Source organism: Phacochoerus africanus, chromosome 3 (assembly GCF_016906955.1).
Source record: "Phacochoerus africanus isolate WHEZ1 chromosome 3, ROS_Pafr_v1, whole genome shotgun sequence".
NCBI lineage: Eukaryota > Metazoa > Chordata > Mammalia > Artiodactyla > Suidae > Phacochoerus > Phacochoerus africanus.
This window is the reverse complement of record NC_062546.1, coordinates 175,094,143-175,120,119: the sequence shown is the minus strand read 5'-3', so window position 1 is coordinate 175,120,119 and position 25,977 is coordinate 175,094,143. Positions and strand designations below refer to the sequence as shown.

Here is a 25,977-nt window from a genome sequence, read left to right as displayed (position 1 = left end):
AAGAAATAAAGCATTAATGAAGGAAATTACCTTCTTCCGGTCCTTCCTTCCCTCCTTCCTTCCTCCTCCTCCTCCTCCCTCCCTCCCTCCCTCCTTCCCCTCCCCCCCTCCCTTCCTTCCTTCCTTTCCTTAGAAGAAACGACATGATATTCCTCATCCTTCCCTCCTTCCCTTCCTCCTTCCTCCCTCCTCCTTCCCTCCCCCTCCCTGCCTTCCCTCCCTCCCTCCCTCTCCCCTTCCCTGCCCTCCCTCCCTCCTCCTCTCCTCTCCCCCCCCTCCCCTCCCCCTTCCCTCCCTCCTTCCTATCTCTCACCCTCCCCTCCCCCCCTTTCCGCTACCCTTCCTCATCACGCCCTAACACCCCGCTTTGCCCCTCCATTTGCACTTGAAATCCCTGAGGACCGCTATGGTTACGTCTTTCCGCATCCGTATACCCTCACAGTTACGCGCGAATCGCTTCCGCTCGCCTATGCCCTGACTTCCCTCCCATCCCTCCATCCCCTTCCCTCGCCTCCCTCCTTCCGCTCCCGTCCCTCCCTGCCTCCTCCGCTGCGCCTTCCCTCCCTTCCCATTTCGGGCACTACCATGTACACTTCCGCGCAGTGCCCGCTCAGCCTCCTACCCGTCCTTCCTCCTCCCCACCCTCTCCGTTCCTTTTGGCGCAGCTGCCCTTGATACTCGCCCTAACCTTCCGTTCCCGGGTCCGGTCGGCCCTCCACTCCATTTCCATCCGCCTGCCTCCCTCCCTCTGCATCTCTCTCTCTCTCTCTTTTTTCCTTCTTGCTTTTCTCTTTTCGCTGTCTTCCTTGCCTCACTCACCCCCCCCCTCCTCTCCAAATGCAACTTCCTTAACCTTAGCTGACCACCCTACCTAAAATCACACACTCTTCCCTATTTTATTTTCTGCATAACATTTATCACAATCTGACATGTTATGTACTAAATTTACATGACTATTTGTTTTCTGTCTTCATCAAAGTGTAAGCTTCATGAATGAGGGAAAATGATTTTGTTCATGGCCATATCCTTAGAACGTTAAACAGTATTTGCCCATTAGTAGATTCTCAATATGGTCTGTTAGATGAATGAATAAATGAATTTAATAAAATGTAAAAGAAGAGAAAGCTATGACTAGGTCCTTTGAAGTGTAATCATATTAACAGAATCAACTCACCTGTTCCAGGTTATTATAAGGCACACAGCAATAGCTGCAATGTCCTTGTCTGTTCTGCATATTGAATAACCAAAGTCAGGTGGCTATTGTCTTTGAATACTCACACTGAAAAAAAAGAAACATGGCAAAATCACAATAATTCCTTATTACCATTAGGAAAATAGCTAAGATAATATCAGAGGACAGAAATTTATTGAGTTCTACCCATTCTAATAATTATGAAAGGGCTACCATGAGCTACTGAATTAATCAGAAAGCCTCAAGTAGAGATGAGATCTCTACATCTTTTTTTTTTTGTCTTTTTTTGTCTTTTCTAGGGCTGCACCCATGGCATATGGAGGTTCCCAGGCTAGGGATCTAATCGGAGCCATAGCCACTGGCCAGAGCCAGAGCCACATCAATGCGGGATCCGAGCCGTGTCTGCAACCTACACCACAGCTCATGGCAATGCCGGATCCTTAACCCACTGAGCAAGGCCAGGGATCCAACACGCAACCTCATGGTTCCTAGTTGGGTTCGTTAATCACTGTGCCTCGACTGGAACTCCTGCATCTTCTTTTTTTTTTTTTTGTCTTTTTGTTGTTGTTGTTGTTATTGTTGCTGCTATTTCTTGGGCCGCTCCCGTGGCATATGGAGGTTCCCAGGCTAGGGGTCCAATCGGAGCTGCAGCCACCGGCCTACGCCAGAGCCACAGCAACTCGGGATCCGAGCCACGTCTGCAACCTACACCACAGCTCACGGCAACGCCGGATCATTAACCCACTGAGCAAGGGCAGGGACCGAACCCGCAACCTCATGGTTCCTAGTCGGATTCATTAACCACTGCGCCACGACGGGAACTGCTGCATCTTCTTTTTTTAACTGAGGTGTAGCTGATGTACAAAATATGTTTCAGGTGTACAACAGGACAATTCACAATTTTTAGAGGTTATATTCCACTTATTATAAAATATTGGCTATATTCCCTGTGTTGTACTATACATCTATGTACCCGATCTATTTTTTACATAGTCGTTTGTACTGCTTAATCCTCTGCTCCTATGGTACCCTTCTCCTCCATACTATCCCTGCTGGTAACCACTAGTTTGTCCTCTGCATCTGTGATTATTTCTTTTTTGTAATAGTCACTAGTTTTATTTTTCAGATTCCACATATCAGTGATATCATACATATTTGTCTTTCTCTGAGAGTTATGCATTTTCTAGAAGAATAATTTGTTGCCAATATTTGAAGCCTAGATGACTGCGTTTTTTATTAATTTTCTGAAAAGTTGCTAGTTATCAAGAAATGATTCAGTATTGAGTAAAGTACTCAATTTGTAAAGACAAATTACTATTTCTAAGTTGTTGCTCTAGTGTATTTACTACACTCTAATGAAGCTCATTAATTTTCCCATTATTTTCTACACAAAATCCCAGATTATGTGAACTCTGTGTCATACATAACATCTTTTTCTTTTTTTGTCTTTTTAGAGCCGCACCCAAGGCATATGAAGGTTTCCAGGCTAAGGGTTGAATCGGAGCTACAGCTGCTGGCCTACACCACAGCCATAGCAATGCCAGATCCGAGCCACGTCTGCAACCTATACCACAGCTCATAGCAACGCCAGATCCTTAACCCACTGAGAGAGGCCAGAGATCAAACCCACAACCTCATGGTTCCTAGTCAGATTTGTTTCTACTGCATCATGATGGGAACACCCATACGTAACATCTTATTCTCTGTCATGAGAGAAAAGATACCACATTTATTTTCTGCTTAATCTGCAAAGAGGCAGATTTTAAAGTAATTTACCAAAAAAAAAAGATTGCTAAAAAACAAAACGGTAACTAACAGAGCCTCTGGGAAAAAAAGACCTTTCTTTTCTGACAATTACATAAACCAAACGAATATGAGGAATTTTTTCCAACTGGTGCAATAAAATTTCACTACAAATAAAGAATAGTTTCCAAGTTTTTACCCTCCCCTCCAAAAACCACAATCCTTCAACATTACATACTGCAGTGATTTCCAAATCAGGCTGAATATAAAAATCGGCCCCCCAAATTCTGATTTAGTAAATCTGGAAATAAAGTCTAGAATTCAGAGTTTAGTAAATCTGAAAATAGAGCCTAGAATCTAGGTAATTTTGATATAAAGCCAATTTATTCACTGACACAAAATGTATATAGTTTATTATTTTAAGTAACAAATTCAAAATAAGGAGTTCCCATAGTGGCTCACTGGTTAACGAACCTGACTAGTAACCATGAGGTCGTGGGTTCAATCCCTGGCCTCAGTAGGTTAGGGATCTGGCGTTGCTGTGAGCTGTGGTATAGGTCGAAGACACGGCTTAGATCCCACACCGCTGTGGTTGTGGTGTAGGCCAGCAGCTGTAGCTCCAACTGGACCCCTAGCCTGAGAACCTCCCTATGTCGCAGGTGCAGCCCCAAAAAAGACAAAGGACCAAAAATAAATAAAATAAAATAATAATAATGAAGTGTTTCTACTGTTTTGTGAAAATGAAAATAGAATTGTACAAAATAATTTCATCAACTTTTTAAATTCTAATTATTTTAAGCATTCTTGTCTGTTGAAAAATATAAAAAGAATTATCCCATAATGTTATAAGAATTTTTCATAAGATCATCCTGCAACAGACGTTTACTCATTAAAATCAGTGTTCAAAAATAAAATCATAAGGAGTTCCCGTTGCGGCTCAGTGGTAATGAACCTGACTAGTATCCATGAGGACTCAGGTTCAATTCCTGGCCTTGCTCAATGGGTTAAAGATTCTGCGGTGCTATGAGCTGTGATGTAGGTCACAGATGTGGCTCAGATCTGACATTGGTGGAAGCCGACATCTGCAGCTCTGATTGGACCCCTAGCCTGGGAACTTCCATATGCCTCGGGTGTGGTCCTAAGAAGCAAAAAAAAGAGAAAATAAATCATAGCCCTAAAACCAATTAGAATAGAAAAGCTTCATTAAATCAAAATGCTTTCATTATATTCACTTACCTATTACTTTTTATTATGAGAAAATTTCATAGTTTCTGACTTCTCACACTTCTAGGGAAAATAAATCAATTAATCCAGCTTCTGAAATAAAGAATATTTAAGAAATTATTTACTTAAAATTTGGTCTGTTTTCCTTTTACTTCACTTATTAACCTGAAACAACAAAAAGAAAGAAGCTTTAAGTTGTATTTATAAATATGACATTTTTCAGGCTGAGAGAACCCTAGAACTCTAGAGAGAACCTAAACTCTGAAAATCACAAAATAAATTTTTTAGTGCTTTATTTCAAATATAATTAAAACATTCATTTAATGAAAGGCAAAATGAAAGTCTAACATCACACACGCACAAATTTAAACACTTTGAATATTTTTTGATCTTTAACCTTTATGTACTTTAACTCCCATGGCATTATTGCCTGCAATTTCCATCATCTCTAGTGTCATACATATGCCATAATGGAGCTGCAATAAATCAAAAGCACCTGTTGGCATTTTAAAAATTCACATGCTGAAACTCCATCTGAAAAACTTACGGAATCAAAATTCCCTGGGGAAGCCAAGCACATGCATATTATACATAATTTAAATGTTCCAAGGTGATCCTGATATACAATTAACCAATAGTGTGTCATCTTTCACGTACCAATAAAATTCTTAAAGGAATCATTTCTTTGGGGTCTAAAATTAGACTACTTTATATCACCAAATGGGTCTTTTTATACAAACTCTGAATTTTATTGGTTCCTGGTATTTTTATAAAGTAACGAATCATTTACCTTGAGCAGAAAAGGGTAGATATTTCATCAGCTATATTTAGTCCTGGCAAACATCTATAAATTAAAATAAAACTGTTTAACAGAAAAAAGATAAGCCCTGTTAAGTGTCTGCCATTAACCAAATAAGTACCCCCGAGTCACAATTTAAGTTTGAAAAGTAGCATAATTATGTTTCCATTAACAAGAGAAAAAATATTAACTTTTGAACATAAAGCAGTTTACATACTATAACTCACTGAATCCCACACGACCTCTTAAAATGTTCTGGAAAAGAGTGACGATTGTCCATATACCCCACCACCAAATAGTTTAGATCTCTGGGTTCTGGGAACAGTAGCTGTAAGGACACAAGGCATAACTTGCCTACAGTAGGGTTAAGACCCAAGAGGCTATCAAACCCAAAACGAACTTTCAAACTTTCCAAAGAAATATTTACGTGAAATTTAAGTTTAGGTTCTGAACCATGCAACTCTCAGCTCTTGTGTTAGTTTTAATAAAAAATACTGTCAATTCTTTATCTCTCTATATCAATTGACAATTAAGCCAAATTAGCCAATTTTTTTTTCCTCCACATTGTTGTGGGCAAAGTGTTTACCCCCTAACCAGGATCACTGGTTAACAAAAAATTCCAACACTTGGACCCAAAAGAGCCAGTGACACCACTGTAAGATCAAGGAATAAACATTCAGCACCTACCCAGCGCAAGGTTCCATGCTAGGAGCATCAAGGGATAGAGAGAAATCCAAGATAAGCTTTCTTGCTCTTGAGAAGTTTAAAACAGAATTAGGAAATAAATGCATAAATATCAGGTGGTATCTGAGAAATGTCTACGCACAAATAATAAGTGCAAATGGGTGTAGTTGCAAAATACAGTTTTAGCTGGACAAACCAGAGATGTCACAGTAGATATGGCTTTTTAGCTGGACATTGTCCAGAATTTGCTCACATAACCATCAGTAAAAGATATTCCAAGTCACAAAGAAGCAAAAGTACAAAAGCAAGAAAGCACAAGGAACATGTGGAAATATCAAGTTGACAAGTTTAGCTGGAAATAAGATTTCATTTAAGAATTTAAAGGGCACTAAAGCAAGAAAAGTAGACTGAGGTTTGACATGACAGGATTTAAAAGCAGATGAAAGATTTAGACCTTATCTTCAGACAGTGTGTAAATGTTTTTGGAAATCAGTATACTCAAAGAGTGCTTTAAGAAAATTCTGGAACAATGTTCTTTCCTATTCAAAGGCTTTCAACAGGATAAGGGATATAACTGTTTAACTATTCAGCACTATTTCCTAAAATATGAGAGAATTAGTTAATACCCAAATATCCAAGTTTAAAGAGTCAGTATCCCTTAAGCAAAGACTCAGTCTCATTTATACTTACAAATTAGGAAAACACACATTAATTGTTTCTTTAAGGAGTGACTTTTATTAACTGGTATTAAGAAAGTAAAACAAAATTATAGTAAAGTTATAAAAATAATAAAATTGAGAGCATAAAAATCAGACCAATCCCACTACCCATCATTCACATTTTATATTCTTCTTTGTTCTAAACATGTTTTTACAAAAATGGAATGGCCTCCTCTCTCATTTAACGATATATGACAAGCACCTGTTTATGATATTATACAGAATTCCAAAAATTTCATTTTATCAGTGTGAGATAAAAAATCTTCTTATCTGACAAGATAAGACCCAGGAGTTGGTGAGTTAACTTTTGAAATATTAATCAATAAAACAATTTTAAAATACAGAACACATTTAACCTTAATATTTTATCTAACTTAAAACATACAAATAAATACATGTTTACGGTCAAGATAGGTTTTTTTAGCTTCATTGAGGTCTTTTTGTGAATATGACAGCTAGAGTTCCAAGTCTTATTTTTTATCATATTTTCATAAACCACATCATGATTTACCTGCAAGGAGTTTCCAAAACCAAGTCTGCCTAAAACCGAGTTCCTCAAACAAGTCTATGATTAATCTCTATCCAAAACGTGTTCCCTTTGTTGTCCCACCCCTGCTCCCTTTAGGATTGAGGAGTATCAAAGAAAAGAAGGGATTGAGACCAAGCAGGACCATATGGGGCCCTCCCAGGTACAAAAGCCCCTCCATATCCCCCATGTCTTGTTTGTAGGAGAAAAGTTTTAGTATCCTAGGCCTTTCCTGAGTTCCAAAAAGTAGACTCAAACAGTTACCAATTAGGGAAGTGAGGGAATGCAGGTGAGCAAGAAAGTTATAATAGCTTAAACAACAGTTCAGCGATAAAACAGAGTCCTACTTCCTCCTCAAGTAATATGTATAACAATCTGATGCATATCGTTGAGCTTTTCTGTAGAAACTACACCCCTCCACTCAGGTGGAGCATGGTGACTACATGCTGACCACACACAGGTGGACCCCAGACTGGGTGGAACCTGAAGGTTGATGATTAAGATTTCCAAAACATCATCTTGTTAGGTACCACCAACCAAAAGAAAGAAAGCCCATGAGCTGCAACCCTCACCCCAAAAGTTGCCCTTAAAGAAAAAAAAAAAAGAAAGAAAGAAAGAAACCCATCCCTGAAAGCCATGGGGGAGTTCGGGTCTTTTGAACACGTGCTGCCTGTTTGTTCTCCTTGCTTGGCACCCTGCAAATAAACGCTGTACTTTCCTTCACCACAACCCGGTGTCAGTAGATTGTCTTTTCTGTGCAGCAGGCGAGCAGACCCAAGTTCGGTTCGGTAACATTTCCATTTTGGTCCCTCTAAAACAGAATAAGAACTTAAAGATATTTTCAAAACTGAGAGCAGTATTATGATTAATGTTTTAAGATTCTCCCCAACCTTTTATACTTGTGTTACACAATTAAGTACTTCTGCAACAGCCTTTTTTTGAGGCCAAAGCATTTATTTTTCATAAAAAATAACCATGCTATTAAAAAAAGACAACACTTACACTTCTTTTACTGGTTTATGTAATATTTAAAACTGCAAAAACCAGTCTGGGGCAGTGAATAGAGATCTCTGAAATGCTTGAGCATTTGAGACAAAAATGTCTCAAAATAGAAATCAAGTTGTGCTTTTTTTTAGGACTACTTCTTACATACCTTAGATCTGTACCTACTGCAGAGATAAATAAACACATTGTTGAAATGCCTTGAGTTGTAGTGTGTGAGTTTCTCAAGCTGGTTGTAGTATTGAGTAAGAGCTAACAAAATCCAGACTCCCCAGAGCAAATATTTTTCAATTGTGTGACAATAGAGACAGCTCAATAATAAATAAGAGAAGGCAATAGAAAAACATTTAGATAACTGAGTAAGATCATCTAAATTACTTCTCTAGCGATAGGGAAACAATTGGCGGGCAATCACAAAACAATGACGAAATGATATAAAAAAGACCGTTTTAATTCAGTGTCCCTTTCCTTATAATAATATTAACTAATTTTCAACTTCCCACGCTTTTGAATTATCCACCTTGTATTGGTTTACCTCTGGCGACAAGAATTATATCCTGGATACTTTCATTTAGTCTCAATAAAGTAACAGCTAATTTTTAGTGAGAGCTTAATCTGGGCCAGGCATTAAATCAACAGTTTCACATGTATTACTTCATCTGAATATCAAACAGCCTTATGAGGTTAGTATTCCGGTAACCCCCACTTTACAAATCAGGAAACTGGGGTTTAGAGAGAACAACTATCTTGTTCCAGGTCAACACCAATAACCGGTATAGCTGGGATTTGACTCTTAACCTCTGGACTTCTTTAAAAGGCTTGCTCTCTGTATTTTCAGGGATGGTAATTAATTGTTTTAACATTAGGTAAAAACAAATAATTAGGAATCTAATTTGCTGCAATAAACACTGTCACATATTCCAAAGAAAAAAAATAAAACTAATGTCAAGCTTAACTGCATTATTGTCCCCACTCTGAGATGAGTGCTGACAGTACCCTGGATTAATGACAAATATAATTAGCATGGCACATGGGAAGTAACATATTTTATACCACAACCCAGCATACATAGACACAAGCACACCACACACAAGCACAGGTTAAAACAATGCCACAAAACAATACCCTCATTACATGCACCGAGTTCTGGTATTTTCTGTTGTTTTGGTTTGGCTTTTTTTAATGCTACTTATGATCCACTAAATTAATTTCACAACTCACCAATGATTTAACAACTGCAATTTAAAACACATTGCCCCAAATTATTACGCAGAGCCAACAACATTTTATAAATGATTTTTACCCTGAATTCAACTTATTTCTATCCAGTATCTTGGCCATTCCAGTGATATTTTATTAAATATTTAAGGCGTTTCTTTACTAGGGTTGGCCACTGATCAAGCTTTGGGGAGAAGAAAATTCTTGCCTTACAGGCTTTGGGTCCAAATCAGTGTAAGTTGAGAAGGCAGTAAAAAGACATTTATGCATTGATACAGAAGAAGTCCTTAAAGTATTAAAAAACAGACCACACTGGCATCCCATTTATGCAACACGAATATATGTTTATGTGCTCCAAATTGTTAATAATGACTTTCTCTTGAGAATGAGACTGATAGGAGTTTTTTCAGTTTTTTGACTCCGATAGAATATAATTGCGGGGTGGGGGGGGAGTAAACAAAAAGGAATTTGTAGAGGCAAAAAAAAAAACGTTTTAGTTCCGAGAGTCAGTATCTCTCAACGCGCTGCCAGAATCATCGCGCCAAAAAATGTTAGAAACTGGAAATGGCCTTAGACGCACGTGATAACGACGGCGTATTCCGACCAGATTTACATAACTGTTGCACGACAACAGTAAAATAATCATTAACATAAAAATCTAACGTTTCCAAAATAAATTCTAATCGCCAGAGGCTGGTAAAGGCCTAGATCTGGGGGCAGCTGGACACAACGCAGGACACCGGGGGAGAGGGATTTGTGGACAAGTGGCTCTGGAACTCGATTCCACAGGTGCCCTGCACGTCCCCAGGTTGCGTTCAAATCCTTAAATCCAACCTCCGCAGGCCGCCTCCTCACCAGACTCTGCCCAAGGACTCGTCAGCAAGCCCCTCAGACCTAGGACCCCCGACAGAAGCGCAAGGCAGCCTGAGGGCCACCTCCAGCCCACGCCCCAGCCACCTGGATTCGGGCCGGGCCAGGAGACGCCAGCGCCACTCAAGCAGGAGGAGCGGAAAGGGACTCGAAGTGACGGGAAGCCGAGGACCTGCAAGGTGGGCGCGGGAACCGGACAAGCCGTCTGGGGATCCCTCCGGAGCAAGAAGGCACTCGGCGCGCAAGGCGAGGAGGGCCCACCCCCGGCCGCGCGGCCCGAGCCCGGGGTCTTTGCCCAGGCCGCGCACCGCTGGCCCCGCCCCTCCCACGCTCGCCCCTCCCCCTTTCGCCCCTCCCCCATCTCGCCCCGTCGCCCTTCTCACCTCCGCGGAGGCAGGCGGGATTCCTTCTCCGACTGGATCGAGGTGGAACGCTCAAGATGTGCGCTCCCTTCCTACTCCGGATCCAGGGCGGCGCCGGGACCCCCAGACCGTCCTGAACTCTACCCGCCGGCCGCCGCTCGCCGCCCGCAGAGCCAGAAATTGTAGTCACCGTCTCTCCCGCCAGTGCGGCAGGATAAGCGAAGCGAGAGCGTCACTAGCAGGACCCAGGTCCCGAGTCACGACTCAGCCCACGTAGACGTCCACGGGGAACGTAGCGTTGCAGCCCTCACTGAGGTTTGACGTCAAGAAAGGTGCGAAAACAGGGGCCCCTCTGACGCAGGAGCCTCGGGACCGCCCCCTGCCCATACCCACCTCCCACCCCCGGTAATAATAGAGTCCCCTTCCTCCCGCCCAACTGTCCCCTCCCCGATATCTTCAAAGAGAACACTTCCCCCAGGGTCAGTCCGGAGCTTGTGAAATCAAACCTGTTTCACCCATATGACTAGGCAACAGCGCAGGATAGACATCAAGGTTTTAACATTGGAGGGTCCACGTAGAAATTGCTTGCCAATTCAAAGCCACATAGGAGCTGTAGAAAAGAAAATGGGGATGAGAGAGCTAGTGATTCGCCCTGTTTTCCTGTGTTTCCGCACCAAACAGAAGCTGCTGTTTAATGAGTCCTTACTTTATGCTAGGCACTCTCTTTAAGGTTTGTACGTTTATTCTTGCATTTCATATTCAGAACAACCCTTTATAGAATCTTAGGACGAATCCTATTATTATCTCCCTTTGACAAGTGAGAAAACTGAGGTTTAAAGAAGTTAGGTATTCAGAGACCTGCACTGCACATGAAAGGGTTACGAATATTAATCAGAATCCACTCGTTCCATTGTACTACGCACTACAAATACAGCGGTGTGCAAAAACAGTTTTGTGCATGAGAGATACAAACCTACATCAGTCTCAGCATTCAATATATCATAATAATCTGTGATAAGGAAAATAATCATACCTACAGTGAAGAGGGCCTTTGTTTGGAGAGCTTATGTCTTATGTAAAAATAATCTTAGAATGAGCTACTTTGCTCTTTGGCTATTGCTATAACTATCATTACACTCTTGGTAAGCTTATGATCATCCCCCCTTTTCTTAATTGTCCCCCATTGCTATGGCATCCATAGTTTCCATTCTTTGTGTATTTCTCAGCTTTTGCCTCCCCTGATCTTCACACACACACACCTTTTTTTTTTTTTTGCTTTGTCCACGGCTTATGGAGTTTTCTAGACCAGGGGTCAAATCAGACCTGTAGCCACCGACCTACACCACAGCCCACAGCAATGCCAGATCCAAGCCATGTCTGCGACCTGCACCACAGCTTATGGCAATGCGGGATCCTTAACCCACTGAGCGAGGCCAGGGATCAAACCAGCATCCTCATGGATACTAGTCAAATTCGTTTCGGCTGAGCCACATCGGGAACTCCCTCTCCCACTTTTAAACTTGAGCTGTTGCAACAGTTCATTTATAACCACCTTTAGATTTCTTATTATTTGTCTGTTTTTCAGCCGAATCCACAGCATTCGGAAGTTCCTGGGCCAGGGATCAGGCTCTTGCCATAGCAGTAACCAGGGCCACAGCAGTAACGACACTGGATCCTTAACCACCTGCGCCACCACAGAGCTCATAGATTGTTTTAACACACCAAAAAACACTGATTTATTTTAAGGCAAACCCTTTCCACATTCCAACCTTGGAACTGGTGAGAGAAAACCCATTACACATTAACCCGGCCCCCAGCACATGATGTATTTCACAGAAACACACATTTTTCACTCTTTAACATATCTGACATTGGGGTGCATTTTAAAAACTTCTCTGCTCTCTTAATATTATTGGCTAGGTGGCTGTATTAACCTAGATGTCATTCCTTTCACATAGAGAAACTTAAAAGTAGCTGTTACAGGAGTTCCCGTTGTGGCTCAGCGGAAACAAATCTTAACTAATATCCATGAGGACACAGATTCGATCCCTAGCCTTGTTCAGTGGGTTACCCACAGCTGTGATGTAGGTCGAAGACGAGGCTTGGATCTGGCATTGCTGTGGCTGTGGTATAGGCTGGCAGCTACAGCTTCCATTCGACCCCTTGCCCAGGAACTTCCATATGCCACGGGTGTGGCCCTAAAAAGACAAGAAATAAAATGAAATAAAAGAGGGACGTTCCCGTCGTGGCTCAGCGGAAGCGAATCTGACTGGCATTTATGAGGACGCAGGTCCGATCCCTGGCTTCGCTCAGTGGGTCAAGGATTTGGTGTTACAGTGCGCTGTGGCGTAGGTAGAAGACGCGACTTGGATCCCGTGTTGCTGTGGCCATGGTGTAGGCCAGCGGCTATAGCTCCGATTGGACCCCTAGCCTGGGAACCTCTATATGTCAAGGGTGAGACATATAAAAAAAGTATTGTTATTATTATTATTGCGTTTTTATATGAAGTCATCAATATGAGAACTGTATTTTTGAGCCTTTTCCTCTATTTAAGCTCCCAGATGTTTTCACTGGTTGCCTTGCAGTAATATAGAACTATCCCGTTGGAATACAGTTGCTATCAGAAGGAATTTAGAGGCTTATGTGAATGCCATAGACCCTATTTTTTAATTCATTGGTGACATTTGAATATTATTTGGAAAGAGCGTCAGAATATATTAAGAGAGAAAAAAAAGCACACTATAATAATTTTTGCGTTATAAAGGGAGAACTAGGAATGTAGATTTATAACTGTATGTTCACAAGGAAACTCAAACGAAACTCAAGGTGAATTAAATTGGTTATGTCAGAGCTAAGATTGTGAGAAATGGGAAAGATGATGAAGAGAGTGAAGTTTTCCACTGGTGCTTATTCTGTTATGGTTTATGAGTCATTTGAATTTTTTCTATTAAAATATTAGCTAAGGGAATTCCTGTCGTGGCTGCGCGGAAATGAATCTGACTAGGATCCATGAGGGCGCGGGTTCGATCCCTGGCCTTGCTCAGTAGGTTAAGGGTCCAACATTGCTGTGAGCTGTGGTGTAGGTCGCAGACGTGGCTTGGATCTGGCATTGCTGTGGTGCAGACCAGCAGCTACAGCTCTGATTCGACCCCTAGTCTAAGAACTTCCATATGCCACAGGCATGGCCCTAAAAACACAAAATAATACTAGTAATAGTAATAATAATAAGGAGTTCCCATCGTGGCACAGCGGAAACGAATCCAACTAGGAACCATGAAGTTGTGGGTTCGATCCCTAGCCTCCCTCAGTGGGTTAAGGATCTGGCAGTGCCATGACTGAGCTGTGGTGTAGGTAGCAGACGCAGCTTGGATCTGGTGTTGCTGTGGCTGTAGCATAGGCCAGCGACAACAGCTCCAATTAGACCCCTAGCTTGGGAATCTCCATATGCCACTGGTAAAAAAAAAAAAAAAAAGACAAATAATAATAATAGGTAAATTAAAATTTAAACAAAAAAATTAGACTGGGGAAATAGAGTTTTGATAATGACTCAAGCAGGACTCTGGACTTTTGGAGACAAGGGTACAGAGATGAAAACTTTGGCCTCCTTGGGAACCCCATCTATCCGTGGGTATTTACTGCATTGTCATTATGATTGTGGTGGGTTTTATTTTCAGAAACTGTGAGGCCGCTTCCCCAGCTGACCCTAGGCCAGCCTGAGCAATTTGTCTGGACCACCACAAGCCTGAGAATAGACAGAACATCAGCTCCCTGCCAGCACAGCGCAGCATGGGGCTTCCCTGCATCGGAATAGATGAGCCAGGGTCCAGAGGACTTATTAACTTTCAAAAAGGATTTTGGCCTTCTGTTGGAGAGGACCTTGCTTGCAGGCACATCCCAGGGTAGATTTTAGCATCCTACTCAAGTTCTTATTCAGAATTACCCCTTGGACTCGACCCAGCCGTGCCTGCATTTACAGAGCCTCCCCTGCTCCTAGCCCAGACCTCGCTGGGATTGAGGACGACAATGTCATCACCAGTTGTCTGCTTTCCGGAGCCAGCAGCTTGCTCCACCGGGATCCTGCTATATTCAACCCTGCCTGGTAAACTGTAAGTAACAAACCTTTCAGACTTTTGCTGATTTTACTGATAGGTAGGTGTCTTAGTGATCAATTTCCTGCTTGTTTGCCTCTTGAACTATTGAGCATTTGATATTTATTTATTTATTTATTTTGCTTTTTAGGGCCACGCCGCTGCACATGGAGGTTCCCAGGCTAGGGGTCGAATCGAACCACAGCCACAGCAATGGGGATCCGAGCCTCAATGGCGACCTATACCACAGCTCATAGCAACCCCGGATCCTCAACCCACTGGGCAAGGCCTGGGATCGCACCCGAATCCTCAAGGATAGTAGTCGAATTCGTTTCTGCTGCGCCACAAGGGGAACTCCCCTATATTATCTTTTTTTTTTAATGTATTCCTGCTGCTCTTACATTAGGAGCCTGTGGACACTGGGAACCCACCCTCCAGGATTAACTAAATCCCAGAGATAACAGCTTGCCTGCCAGCAAAACTTTGATATGCAACCAAGCCAATCCAGAGGCCAAACCCCCTACCTAGGCAGACCCTTTTATCAGATCTCTGTAGTCTAGGACTCTATTCCCCTGCCCTAATCGCCACAGGCGCAATCATGAGACTACTGGAGATCAACCCTAGGGTTCAGAGTCCCTAGAAACTTTTCAAACTCTCCAATCAAGTCATAGTTCCTACCCTTACTAAACTTGGCATACCCTTTCTTCCAGAAAGGACCCTGCCTCCAGTTCACCTGTCTCTCTGTCTCTGCCTGACCTCTCTCTGGTGGCCCTCCTGTTTCTAAGGAACGATGAAATTAATACAAAACTCCCTCATTCCATTTTTTTTTCTTTTTTGGCTGCCCCACGGCATATGGAGTTCCCAGGCCAAGGATCAATCCCAGCCACAGTGCTGTATAATGTAGATGAGGCTGCATCTTCATCATCAGGGCTTTGGTAAAGCTCCCGGTTCTGAGATAAGGTTCTGCTGAGGTTTGTACCAAAGTAGGTACCACTTTTAGCATCACGTAGTTCTGGTAGTTCACATAGTTCTGAAGTTCTGGTAGGAAGCTTCTTACAGAGAAGCCCTCAACCCTTAAGTCAGTGTACAGAATGGTCCAGCCGCTCCATGTTGTGAATGGTGCCTCTGTAAAGAATAAAAATGTTCCAAAATTTCCCATCGTGGCGCAGTGGTTAACAAATCTAACTAGGAACCATGAGGTTGCGTGTTCGATCCCTGGCCTTGCTCAGTGGGTTAAGGATCTGGCATTGCCGTGAGCTGTGGTGTAGATTGCAGACATGGCTGGGATCCCAAGTTGCTGTGGCTCTGACGTAGGCCAGTGGCTATAGCTCCGATTGGATCCCTAGCCTGGGAACCTCCATATCCTTCCGGAGCGGCCCCAGAAAAGGCAAAAAGACAAAAAAAAAATGAATGAAAATGTTCCATGACCAAAAAAGAAAAAAAAAGGAGTTCCCATCGCGGCTCAGTAGAAACGAATCTGACTAGCACCCATGAGGACACAGGTTCGATCCCTAGCCTTGCTCAGTGGGTCGGGGGATCCGGCATTCCGTGTAGGTCGTAGATGCGGCTCAGATCTGGTGTTGCTGTGGCTGTGGTGTAAGCTGGCATCTGTAGCTCCGATTGGACTCCTAGCCTGGGAACTTCCATATACCGTGGGTACGGCCCTAAGAAGCAATAAAATAAAATAAGCCAGACACAATAAGACAAATACTGTTTAATCTTACTTTTTAATTTTTTTTTATCTTTTTTTTTTTCTTTTAGAGCTGCAGTCATGGCATATGGAGGGAGGCTCCCAGGCCAGGGGTCTAATCGGAGCCATAGCCACTGGCTTATGCCACAGCCACAGCAACGCTAGATCCGAGCCACATTTGCGACCTACACCACAGCAGAGTGTGTAGGTACACCTCAGCTCATGCAACCCACTGAGCAAGGCCAGGGATTGAACCCGCGTCCTCATGGATGCTAGTCAGGTTCGTTAACTGTTGAGCCACGACTCTGTGATCTTACCTTTATGTAGAATCTGAAAAAGTAGCTGGATCTAATATACGGCACAAATGAACCTTTCCACAGAAAAGAGACTCATGGACTTGGAGAATAGACTCGTGGTTGCCAAAGGGGAGGGGGAGGGAGTGGGGTGGATGGGGACCTTGGGGTTAATAGAAGCAAACTATTGCTTTTGGAATGGATAAGCAATGGGATCCTGCTTGTAGCCCTGAGAACTATGTCTAGTCACTTATGATGGAGCATGATAATGTGCAAAAATAGAATGTGTCCATGTATGTGTACCTGGGTCATCATGCTGTACAGTAGAAAAAAATTGTATTGGGGAAATAACAATTAAACAAAAAGTCTAGCTGGTAGGAGCAAAGAGTACAATAGTGGTTTCCAGAGGCTGAGGGTGGGAGAAATGGAGAGATGTGGGTCAAAGGGAGCAAAATTTCAGTTATAAAGTATTACATTGGAGAGGTCCTTGGTGGCACAGGAGGTTAAGGATCCTGTTGTCACTGCAGTGGCTTAGGCACAGGTTCAGTCCCTGGCCTGGGAACTTCCCCATGCCATGGGCACAGCCGGAAAAAAAAGATCGTATGTTCTGAGGATCTAAAGTGTGACATGATGACTATATTTAATACTGTGTTTTATTCTTGAAATATATTAAAAGAATAGATCTTCAGTGTTCTCACCACACACACACAGAGAACTATGTGAGGGGGTGATCGTGTTAATAAGCTTGGTTGTGGTAATCATTTCACAAGGTATGTGTATATCAAGGTATATAGAGTTGTGCACATTATGTTCAACTTTTTTTTTGGCTTTTTTTTGTCTTTTCAGAGCTTATTCAGAGCCCCACCCATGGAATATGGAGGTTCCCAGGCTAGGGATCCAATTGGAGCTGTAGCTGCTGGCATATACCACATCCACAGCAACACCGGATCCTTCAGCCACTGTGCAAGGCCAGGGATCGAACCTCATGGTTCCTAGTCTGATTTGCTTCCGCTGCGCCACGACGGGAACTCCAATGTTCAACTTTTAATTGTCAGTGATTCTTCTGTAAAGCCTAGGAGTGGTAAGTATAAGTGTATGGGACTCGTTGCCCAGGGAAACTCTACATTCGTGTCCTGGTTGGTGAGCACCTAGGGTCCAGGATGGAGCATCCTGGGGGATGGAGCATCCTGGGGGATGGAGCATCCTGGGGGATGGAGCATCTTGGGAGTATAGGGCATCCTGGGGGATGGAGCATCTTAGGGGAATAGAGGGAATTGGGCACAACTGTTTCTGGAGAAGCTGCCTCTGAGGAGATAAAGGGTAACTGCTCTCCAAGAGTCTGATAAGCAACAGGTCGATCTGAATCATTTAGAAGAAAGTGCCTGCGTGCCTCCGGGGTACCCAGTAAACCATGTCCCATTTTCTGTCTGGGCTTACTGAGTCCACATCCAGCCTGTTCCGCGGAGCGCTGGAAGAGTGCTTCTGGCGCCGTTGCAGGGGTCTTAGATCATTTCTGGGGTTCAGGTGTGGCTCTCCTTCTCAGGAAATCATGGCCCATTGAACGTTGCTGTTCAGGTCTGAAATATGTACACTGTGGTCTGCCTTGTCTCCCAACCCACTGGGATTTATGGGTTCACATCAAAAAATAAGCAAAAACAACAACAACAACAAAAAAGACAAAAAGACAAAAATAAATAAATAAATAAATAAATAAATAAGGAGTTCCCGTCGTGGCGCAGTGGTTAACGAATCCGACTAGGAACCATGAGGTTGCGGGTTCGGTCCCTGCCCTTGCTGAGTGGGTTAACGATCCCGCGTTGCCGTGAGCTGTGGTGTAGGTCGCAGACGCGGCTCGGATCCCGCGTTGCTGTGGCTCTGGTGTAGGCAGGTGGCTGCAGCTCCGATTCAACCCCTAGCCTGGGAACCTCCATATGCCGCGGAAGCGGCCCAAGAAATAGCAACAACAACAGCAACAACAACAACAAAAAAGACAAAAAGACAAAAAATAAATAAATAAATAAAAAATAAGCAAAAGATCTGAATAGACATTTCTCCAAAGAAGATATACAAATGGCCAACAAGCGCATGAAAAAATGCTCAACATCACTGATTATTAGAGAAATGCAAAGCAAAAGGACTATGACATACCACCTCACACCAGTCAGAATGGCTATCATTCCACAAATAAATGTCCACAAATAGCAAATGCTGGAGAGGGTGTGAAGAAAAGGGAACCCTCCTGCACTGTTGGTGGGAATGTAAATTGGTACAACCACTATGGAAAACAGTATGGAGGTACCTTAGAAAACTAAATACAGAACTACCATATGACCCAGCAATCCCACTCTTGGGCATATATCCAGACAAAACTTTCCTTGAAAAAGACACATGCACCTGTATGTCCATTGCAGTACTATTCACAATAGCCAGGGCATGGAAACAACCTAAATGTCCATCCGCAGATGAATGGATTAAGAAGATGTGGGTATATATACAATAGAATACTAATCAGCCATAAAAAGAAGAAAATAATGCCATTTGCAGCAACATGGATGAAACTAGAGACTCTCATACTAAGTAAAGTAAGTCAGAAAGAGAAAGACAAATACCATATGAAATCATATCTGCAATCTAATAGAAGGCACAAATGAACCTTTCCACAGAAGAGAAAATCGTGGGCATGGAGAACAGACTTGTGGTTGCCGAGGGGGAGGGGGAGGGAGTGGGATGGATTGGGAACTTGGGATTAATAGATGCAAACTATTGCCTTTGGAATGGATAAGCATCGAGATCTTGCCATATAGCACTGGGAACTATATCTAGTCACTTATGATGGAGCATGAAAATGTGAGAAAAAGAATATATTAATGTATGTGTGACTGGGTCACCTTGCTGTACAGTAAAAAATCGACGGAACACTCTAAACCAGCCATAAAGGAAAAAAAATTAAAATCATTAAAAAATTATTAGTCCCTGTCCTAAGTTGAAAGGGTTTTTTCCAATTATAAAGTGATTTTTTCCGGGTTGGTTTTTTTGTTTTCGCTGTACCTTGGCATGTAGTCCAGGGATCTATCCAGGCTGCTACAGTGACACAAGAGAAGTCCTGGAACTTTTAGATCCTGAGCTGCCAACATTCTAAGGGGCTTCCAGGGTGCAAATCCTTGCATGTTTAAGCCCATGGAATCTTCCTCTTGCAGAGTAAACTTCTCACGCCTGGTGTCCGCTATAGCAGAGAGTGAGGTACCTTAGCACGGGTATCTTACACGGCCCTCCTCCAGGCAGTGAACTATGGCTCGGAGCCCTTGTTAGAGACCCATTGAAGTAAGTGGTCTACTTATTTTCTGTCTTTGATATAAAACCCTTACGGGCCGTTTGAGTTCTCTGTAACCTAATAAAGTTTCTCCGTTTCCATCTCCTCCTCTTTTCCAGCATTTTCATCCATCAGGTGTTCACCAGGTACCCAGCCAGTGAGTCCCTTTGCGCCTGCTCTGAGCAGCAGCCTAGTGTTCGGGTGTCCCCATCAACCCCGGAGGGACTGGGTCTACTACATCCAGGAAAGCTAAGTGGCCCCGGTTTTATCTTTCCAATTCTTTTGAGTAGGAGACATTAGCATTCTTTTTTTTTTTTTTCTTTCCTTTTCTAGGGCTGCTTCCCTCCGCACATGGAGGTTCCCAGGCCAGGCTAGGGGTCTAATCGGAGCTGTAGCCACCGGCCCACACCAGAGCCACAGCAACGTGGGATCCGCGATGCGTCTGTGACCTACATCATAGCCCACAAGAACGACCCTCAACCCACTGAGCAAGGCCAGGGATCGAAACCACAACCTCATGGTTCCTAGTCGGATTCGTTAACCACTGCGCCATGACGGGAACTCCCTGCATTGTAATAAAACAAACAAACGAAAAACAAACCCAGCCCTCGTACATTGATTAGGTGTCTCCAAATGAGGTGCTGAAACGCTCCAGGCTGTAGACACGCAAAATCCACACTCCCTTTCCTCAAGGGCCACCTCGTGCAGGTGCGCCTCCCAACTGCCCGTCTTCCAGCTGCGCATCACCAGGCACCGAAGTTGAAAAGGTCTTATCTTCTTCTCTTTCTTTCTTTTTCATTTCCTTTTTTTTTTCCCAACTTAACAGAACTTTATCCCTCACAGTTCTGGAAGTTGGAAGCCCCGAATCAAGGTATTGATGGTGTTGCTTTCTTTCGAGTCTCCTTTTTTTTTTTTTTTGGTCTTTTCGTCATTCTTGGGCTGCTCCCGTGGCATATGCACGTTCCCAGGCGAAGGGTTGAATCAGAGCTGTAGCCGCTGGCCTATGCCAGACCCACAGCAAAGAGGGATCCGAGCCACGTCTGCGACCTACACCACAGCTCACGGCAACCCCGGATCCTTAACCCACTGAGCAAGGCCAGAGATCATACCCGCAACCTCATGGTTCCTAGTTGGATTTGTTAACCACTGCGCCATGACGGGAACTCCAAGTCTCCTTCTTTGGTTCGCAGACGGAAGCCTTCCCGCTGTGTCCTCACGTGGTCTTCCCTAAATACTTGTCTATTCCCCTGTCTCTTTTTATAAGGACACCAGTCATTTGGGTTAGAGCCCCCCCCCCCCCAAACGCCTTTGTTTTCACCTGATTACCTCATTAAAGCCCCTGTCTCCAGATGCAATCATATTTTGATGTATCGGGGTAAGGACTTCAACATTTGAATTTGGAGGGATACAATTAAGTCCATAACAAGAACCAAATGAATTTGTTCCTTTACATAATCTTGGGGGGGTTCTTTTGTTTGTTTTACTGGTGTTACCTTATTTAAAAAAATTAATTGGGTATAGTTGGTTTATAATGTGTTATCAAAACTGAAAAATTAATCAGTAATATGATTGGCTGATTGAACAAATCCTGCTAAGGATTGTTGTAGCCCTCCATCCATCAACATCAACAGGAGTTCCCCTCGTGGCGCGGTGGGTAACGAATCCAACTAGGAACCATGAGGTTGCGTGTTCGATCCCTGGCCTTGCTCAGTGGGTTAAAGATCTGGCGTTGCCATGAGCTGTGGTGTGGGTCGTAGACGCAGTGTTGCTCTAAAAGAAAATTTTCAGTTCTGGTAGTGGCACAGCAGACACCCTCTGGGGGGTGGAAAGGAATTACAAATTTAATCAGATATCTAAGGGAGTCATTTATGGAGGGTGGAAAGTTCTAGTGAAACCGACTCAGCAGGGTTCTTGCCAGAACAGGAATTTATAGGAATTGCACAGATGAGCCAAGGAGGAGAAATTTCAGGGATCTAACGAAAGTATGGCGAAACGAAGACTCACCGAAAAACCTTGGGAAGGCCCCATATACCGAGCAAGTGCTGGGCACAAGTAGGGAGGGAGTAAGAGAGAGTATCACTTAGGGAGCCAAAGTTTCTTGTTCCGAAAATCCACATAGCTACGTTAAGAATCTGAGGTCCAGGAGTTCCCGTCGTGGCGCAGTGGTTAACGAATCCAACTAGGAACCATGAGGTTGCGGGTTCGGTCCCTGCACTTGCTCAGTGGGTTAAGGATCCCGCGTTGCCGTGAGCTGTGGTGTAGGTCGCAGACGCGGCTCAGATCCCACGTTGCTGTGGCTCTGGCGTAGGCCGGTGGCTACAGCTCCGATTCGACCCCTAGCCTGGGAACCTCCATATGCCGCGGGAGCGGCCCAAGAAATAGCAACAACAACAAAGAGAAAAAAAAGAATCTGAGGTCCATACTTCCTGTTGTGCCTCAGCGGTAACAAACCCAACTGGCATGCATAAAGACAAGGCTTCCAACCCTGGCCTCTCCCAGTGGGTTAAAGGATCCGGCGTTGCGCAGCTCTGCTCCTGATTTGCTGTGGCTGTGTCTCTGGTTTGAAAGACAGCTATGCCTAAAAAGAACTTCCACATGCCGCTAGTATGGCTCTAAAAAGACAAATAAGAATTTGAGGTCTGGCGCTTCCACTCCCATCGTGGCATCTTGGGAGCACAGAGTCACAGGTTCAATCCCTGACCCCGCACAGTGGGTAAAGGATCCCGCCTTACCGCAGCTACTGCTCAGGTTCCAATTTGAGAATTGGCTACGATCCCAGCTCTGTAGCCCAAAGGAATCTGAGGTCCATGCGGCACGCGGCCGCAAGATGTCGTAGTGTCCCTTTAGGGTGCTGCCTTAAAGAAGAGTATTCAATGATGCTTTGTGAAATAAAATTCATATTTTATGGCCAGACAAGAAAAATTTAAACAAAAGAATTCTTCTTTGCCCTTTGGCCTCCTCCCTCTGGAATGTACATTGTACAAACCATACATTGACCAAACCTGCTCAATCAAAAAGAACATTGTTTTATCATCAAGACACCTCTTTTTTTTTTTCCAACCATGAATAGCATTTTATTTTGGAAGTTTCTATGTATTACATAGATATTAACTTCCTTTCTCTAAAATCTTAGGTTAAAAAAACTCAAGTGGTGCTTCTCCTTTATGAGAATACTACTTTTTAAGGAGAATTCATATTCTTCCCTTATGCTGCCTATAGGTTTCTGCTTCTTCCTGGGGGAAAAAATGGTCAATGCTTCTGCTTCTTTTTAAAAGATCCATTTCTCAATTATTACACATTATCATTCCCCACTTGACACCTTCTTAGAAACATGATTGTTGGATGCATTTTCCACTTGGCAAAAATTTATTGTGGCTTTGCGTGGGACATCTAAGTGTCAGAAACAGCAGTGTTGATGCTCTGGTTTTGAGAGGGAAACAGACAAAGATGCGCACAACCCTTGAAAGAACGAGTTCAAGAGACTGAAATGGGCACACATAATTGAGAAGGCCGATACGCAGACGCTACTTGGTTTTGAATTCTATGGCTGGCTGTCAGCCACCAAAGACCTTGGCGTAGGCCAGAATATAAATTTCTGCAAGGAAAGGCTGGTTAGGCACTGCAAAATGAGGCTGGCTGCCCTTTGTTCCCAGGATACCAAGCAGATGCACACAGGAAGGGGCAGCATGGGCCATTTGCAGGGAGCAGTAACCTGTGAACAATCAGGTATGGACATTTCTGCAAAAGTTTTGTCCACGGAGGCACAAGGGAAGAGAAACGAAGCATCCTATTAAAATACACTTCCATCTCTTACTCACCAGGACCCCAGCCTCTTCAGCACCTCAGATTTGCAAGACCAAAATGAAGTTTAGAGTTACATGTCATTCTAGGTCATCTGGAAACTGGTTTGCAGGGCTGTCTCAGAAGACCTGGGTGTGCCCCAGGGCCACAAGTCTACCCAGAAGGGTACGCCTTAATGATCTTCACATCGTCCTTGGGGCGGTCCTGGGAGTTTGTTTCCACCATTCCTACTCGATTCACCATCCCTATACCCTGGCACACACAGCCAAAAATGGTGTGTTTGCCATCAAGCCACCGCGTGGGAGCCAGGGTCACAAAGTACCGGCTGCCGTTTGGTGTCTGGCCCTGCAATGGCCATTGCAAGAATTTCAGACCCTGTGAATTTCAAGTTGGGATGAAGTTCATCTTCAAGCTGCTTGCCATAGATAGATGCTCCGCCTCAACCTGTTCCTGTTGGGTCACCTCCCTAGACCATAAAGATTTTGGTGATTCTGTGGAATTTGATACCATTGTAGTAACCTCAATGTGCCAATTCAGCCAAGTTCTTACAGGTCTTTGGAGCATGCTTCCAATACAGCTCCGGCACAATGATCCATCCCCATGCTGATCTTCAAGTATACGTTGGGCGGCTGCCAGGAGTCTGGAGGGATAAGCCACCATAGTGAAGCTAGCGGAGTCCTGCCATTGCAATTCAAGACACCTCTTTCAAAAATGACATTTCTCCTTGAGCTTTTAAGATGCCACATGACACACCAACGACGATGCTTAGATCTAGATTATTTAGACCTTAGACCATCAATAATATATCATTTGGGAATTCCCATCATGGTGCAGCAGAAACAAATCTGGCTAGGAACCATGAGGTTGCAGATTTGATCCCTGGCCTCGCTCAGTGGGTGAAGGATCCAATGTTGCCATTAGCTGTTGTGTAGGTCTCATATACGTGGCTAGGATCCCACGTTGCTGTGGCGGTGGCATAAGCTGGCAGATTCGACCCCTAGCCCGAACCTCCATACGCCACAGGTGCAGCCCTCAAAAGACAATAATAATAATAATATATTATTTGATGTTATATCAGAAAACTGATATAACTGTTGCTTGGCTTCTAATGGACAAAACAGTTCTCAGAGCTTTCTGAGATGCTTTCTCTAGCTTATAATCCCTGATTTGGCTTGAATAAAATTTTCCATTTCCTTCTTAGATTGCTTGATTAATTTTTCATCAACAGCTTGTTAAAATGGGAAGAAAGGCAGTGTTCAGGGCCATTGCAAAGGTACAGGAACCTCTCGAGCTGGGACATCACAGTGGAAGAGAGCCTGCACTTAACTCCGAATAGAGTATAGACAATCGGGAATTATAACCATGGAGCAAACTAATAGATTAGGAATTACTAAGAAGGAGCATCAGGAATAAGGAAGGTCATGGCAAAACCCACCTAATATGGTTTGCTGAGGACAGGTCAGGGTGACAACTCACCTGGGGGATGATGAAGAAAGGGGGTTCTGATCAGGTATCCCAGGTGATCGATTATGGAAGGCAGGAGGTTCTGATGAAATTCCTTAGCAGGATTCTTGCTAAAACTGGACTTTACAAGGAAGTGCGCAGATGAGCCTGGGAGAAAGCCTTGCAGCCTAATGAAAATTGTCAGGATCCTCTAATGAAAGTCAGTACCAGGGCCCACTAATGAGGGTCGGAACTAGGAGTGTCTCTGAGAATGTCTAATCCTTTCACTTCTTTTCTCTCCCACCAGTGAGAGCTCTCTCCAACCCAGGACCTCCCAATGAGGGTCCAAATTAGGAAAATAAAACAGAATTTAGATTCACATGCCGAGATACACACACCCTCCCCCCAAGATAAAAGCCAAACCAACTCCAGAAGGCTTACTTTAATATAATAACATAAAAAACCTATACATAAGAAATTTCATCCCACCTTTGCAAAATACATGCTAGGGGACTACAAGATGGAAAATGACAGTTGTTTCCATTCATGGCTTAAATGACTAGAGACAGAAACAGACTCACAGAACTGTATCCAGGCTTTTGTGCATGGCAGATTCCCTAGCACGAGAATGGGAATTTTCCTACCTGCCATTTCACACATAAGTGCAAAGAAACCTTGATCTAACAAGGAGTTTCCCAATTATCACTTAAGTGGTGCCAAATGGCCAAGAGACTCCTCCACCCAGAAGGAAAAATCCAATTAAAGCAGCACTCGCTCAAAATCAGATGACCAAGTCCTTTCTTCCCACCATCCCCCAAAATAGCTTGGTGTCATCCCACATGAGATTTTACCACTTACCAGAAATGTCTTACCAGCCAGCACCTTTTGTTTCCTCTTCATGGGTTCAGAAGCACCATGGATCTGTGACCCTTGGTCTGCGGCAAGCACTCAGGACTTTGTGTCTATGCGGCAAAGTTGCTCAGATGGTGGGCTGAATAGAATCTAACTGCCAT

The 25,977-nt window shown here is 43.6% G+C and overlaps 1 protein-coding gene, 1 long non-coding RNA gene and 1 pseudogene across 4 annotated transcripts in view; 1 reads left to right on the top strand and 2 right to left on the bottom strand.

Annotated features, from left to right (window-relative positions):
- Nucleotides 1–10,478, bottom strand: part of ZDBF2 (zinc finger DBF-type containing 2) — a 33,604-nt gene extending 23,126 nt beyond the window's left edge. Inside the window, exons 1-4 of one of the 3 annotated variants that reach the window (XM_047773325.1) lie at nucleotides 10,361–10,478; nucleotides 4,950–7,698; nucleotides 4,172–4,252; nucleotides 1,175–1,279 (exon numbers count right to left, since the gene is read on the bottom strand). In XM_047773325.1, coding sequence (XP_047629281.1) covers nucleotides 1,175–1,234 — 60 coding nt within the window. In that variant the 5' untranslated portion in view covers nucleotides 1,235–1,279; nucleotides 4,172–4,252; nucleotides 4,950–7,698; nucleotides 10,361–10,478. The other 2 variants (XM_047773326.1, XM_047773324.1) reach the window with 2 other exon arrangements.
- Nucleotides 10,479–10,595: 117 nt separating this feature from the next.
- On the top strand, nucleotides 10,596–20,018 carry LOC125123480 (uncharacterized). The gene is made up of 4 exons (XR_007134071.1): nucleotides 10,596–10,671; nucleotides 14,014–14,445; nucleotides 19,608–19,731; nucleotides 19,840–20,018. It is a non-coding gene; the product is annotated as an uncharacterized LOC125123480 (long non-coding RNA).
- A 3,656-nt stretch (nucleotides 20,019–23,674) lies between these two features.
- LOC125121979 (peptidyl-prolyl cis-trans isomerase-like 1) lies at nucleotides 23,675–24,267 on the bottom strand (annotated as a pseudogene).
- Between the last annotated feature and the right edge of the window lie 1,710 nt (nucleotides 24,268–25,977).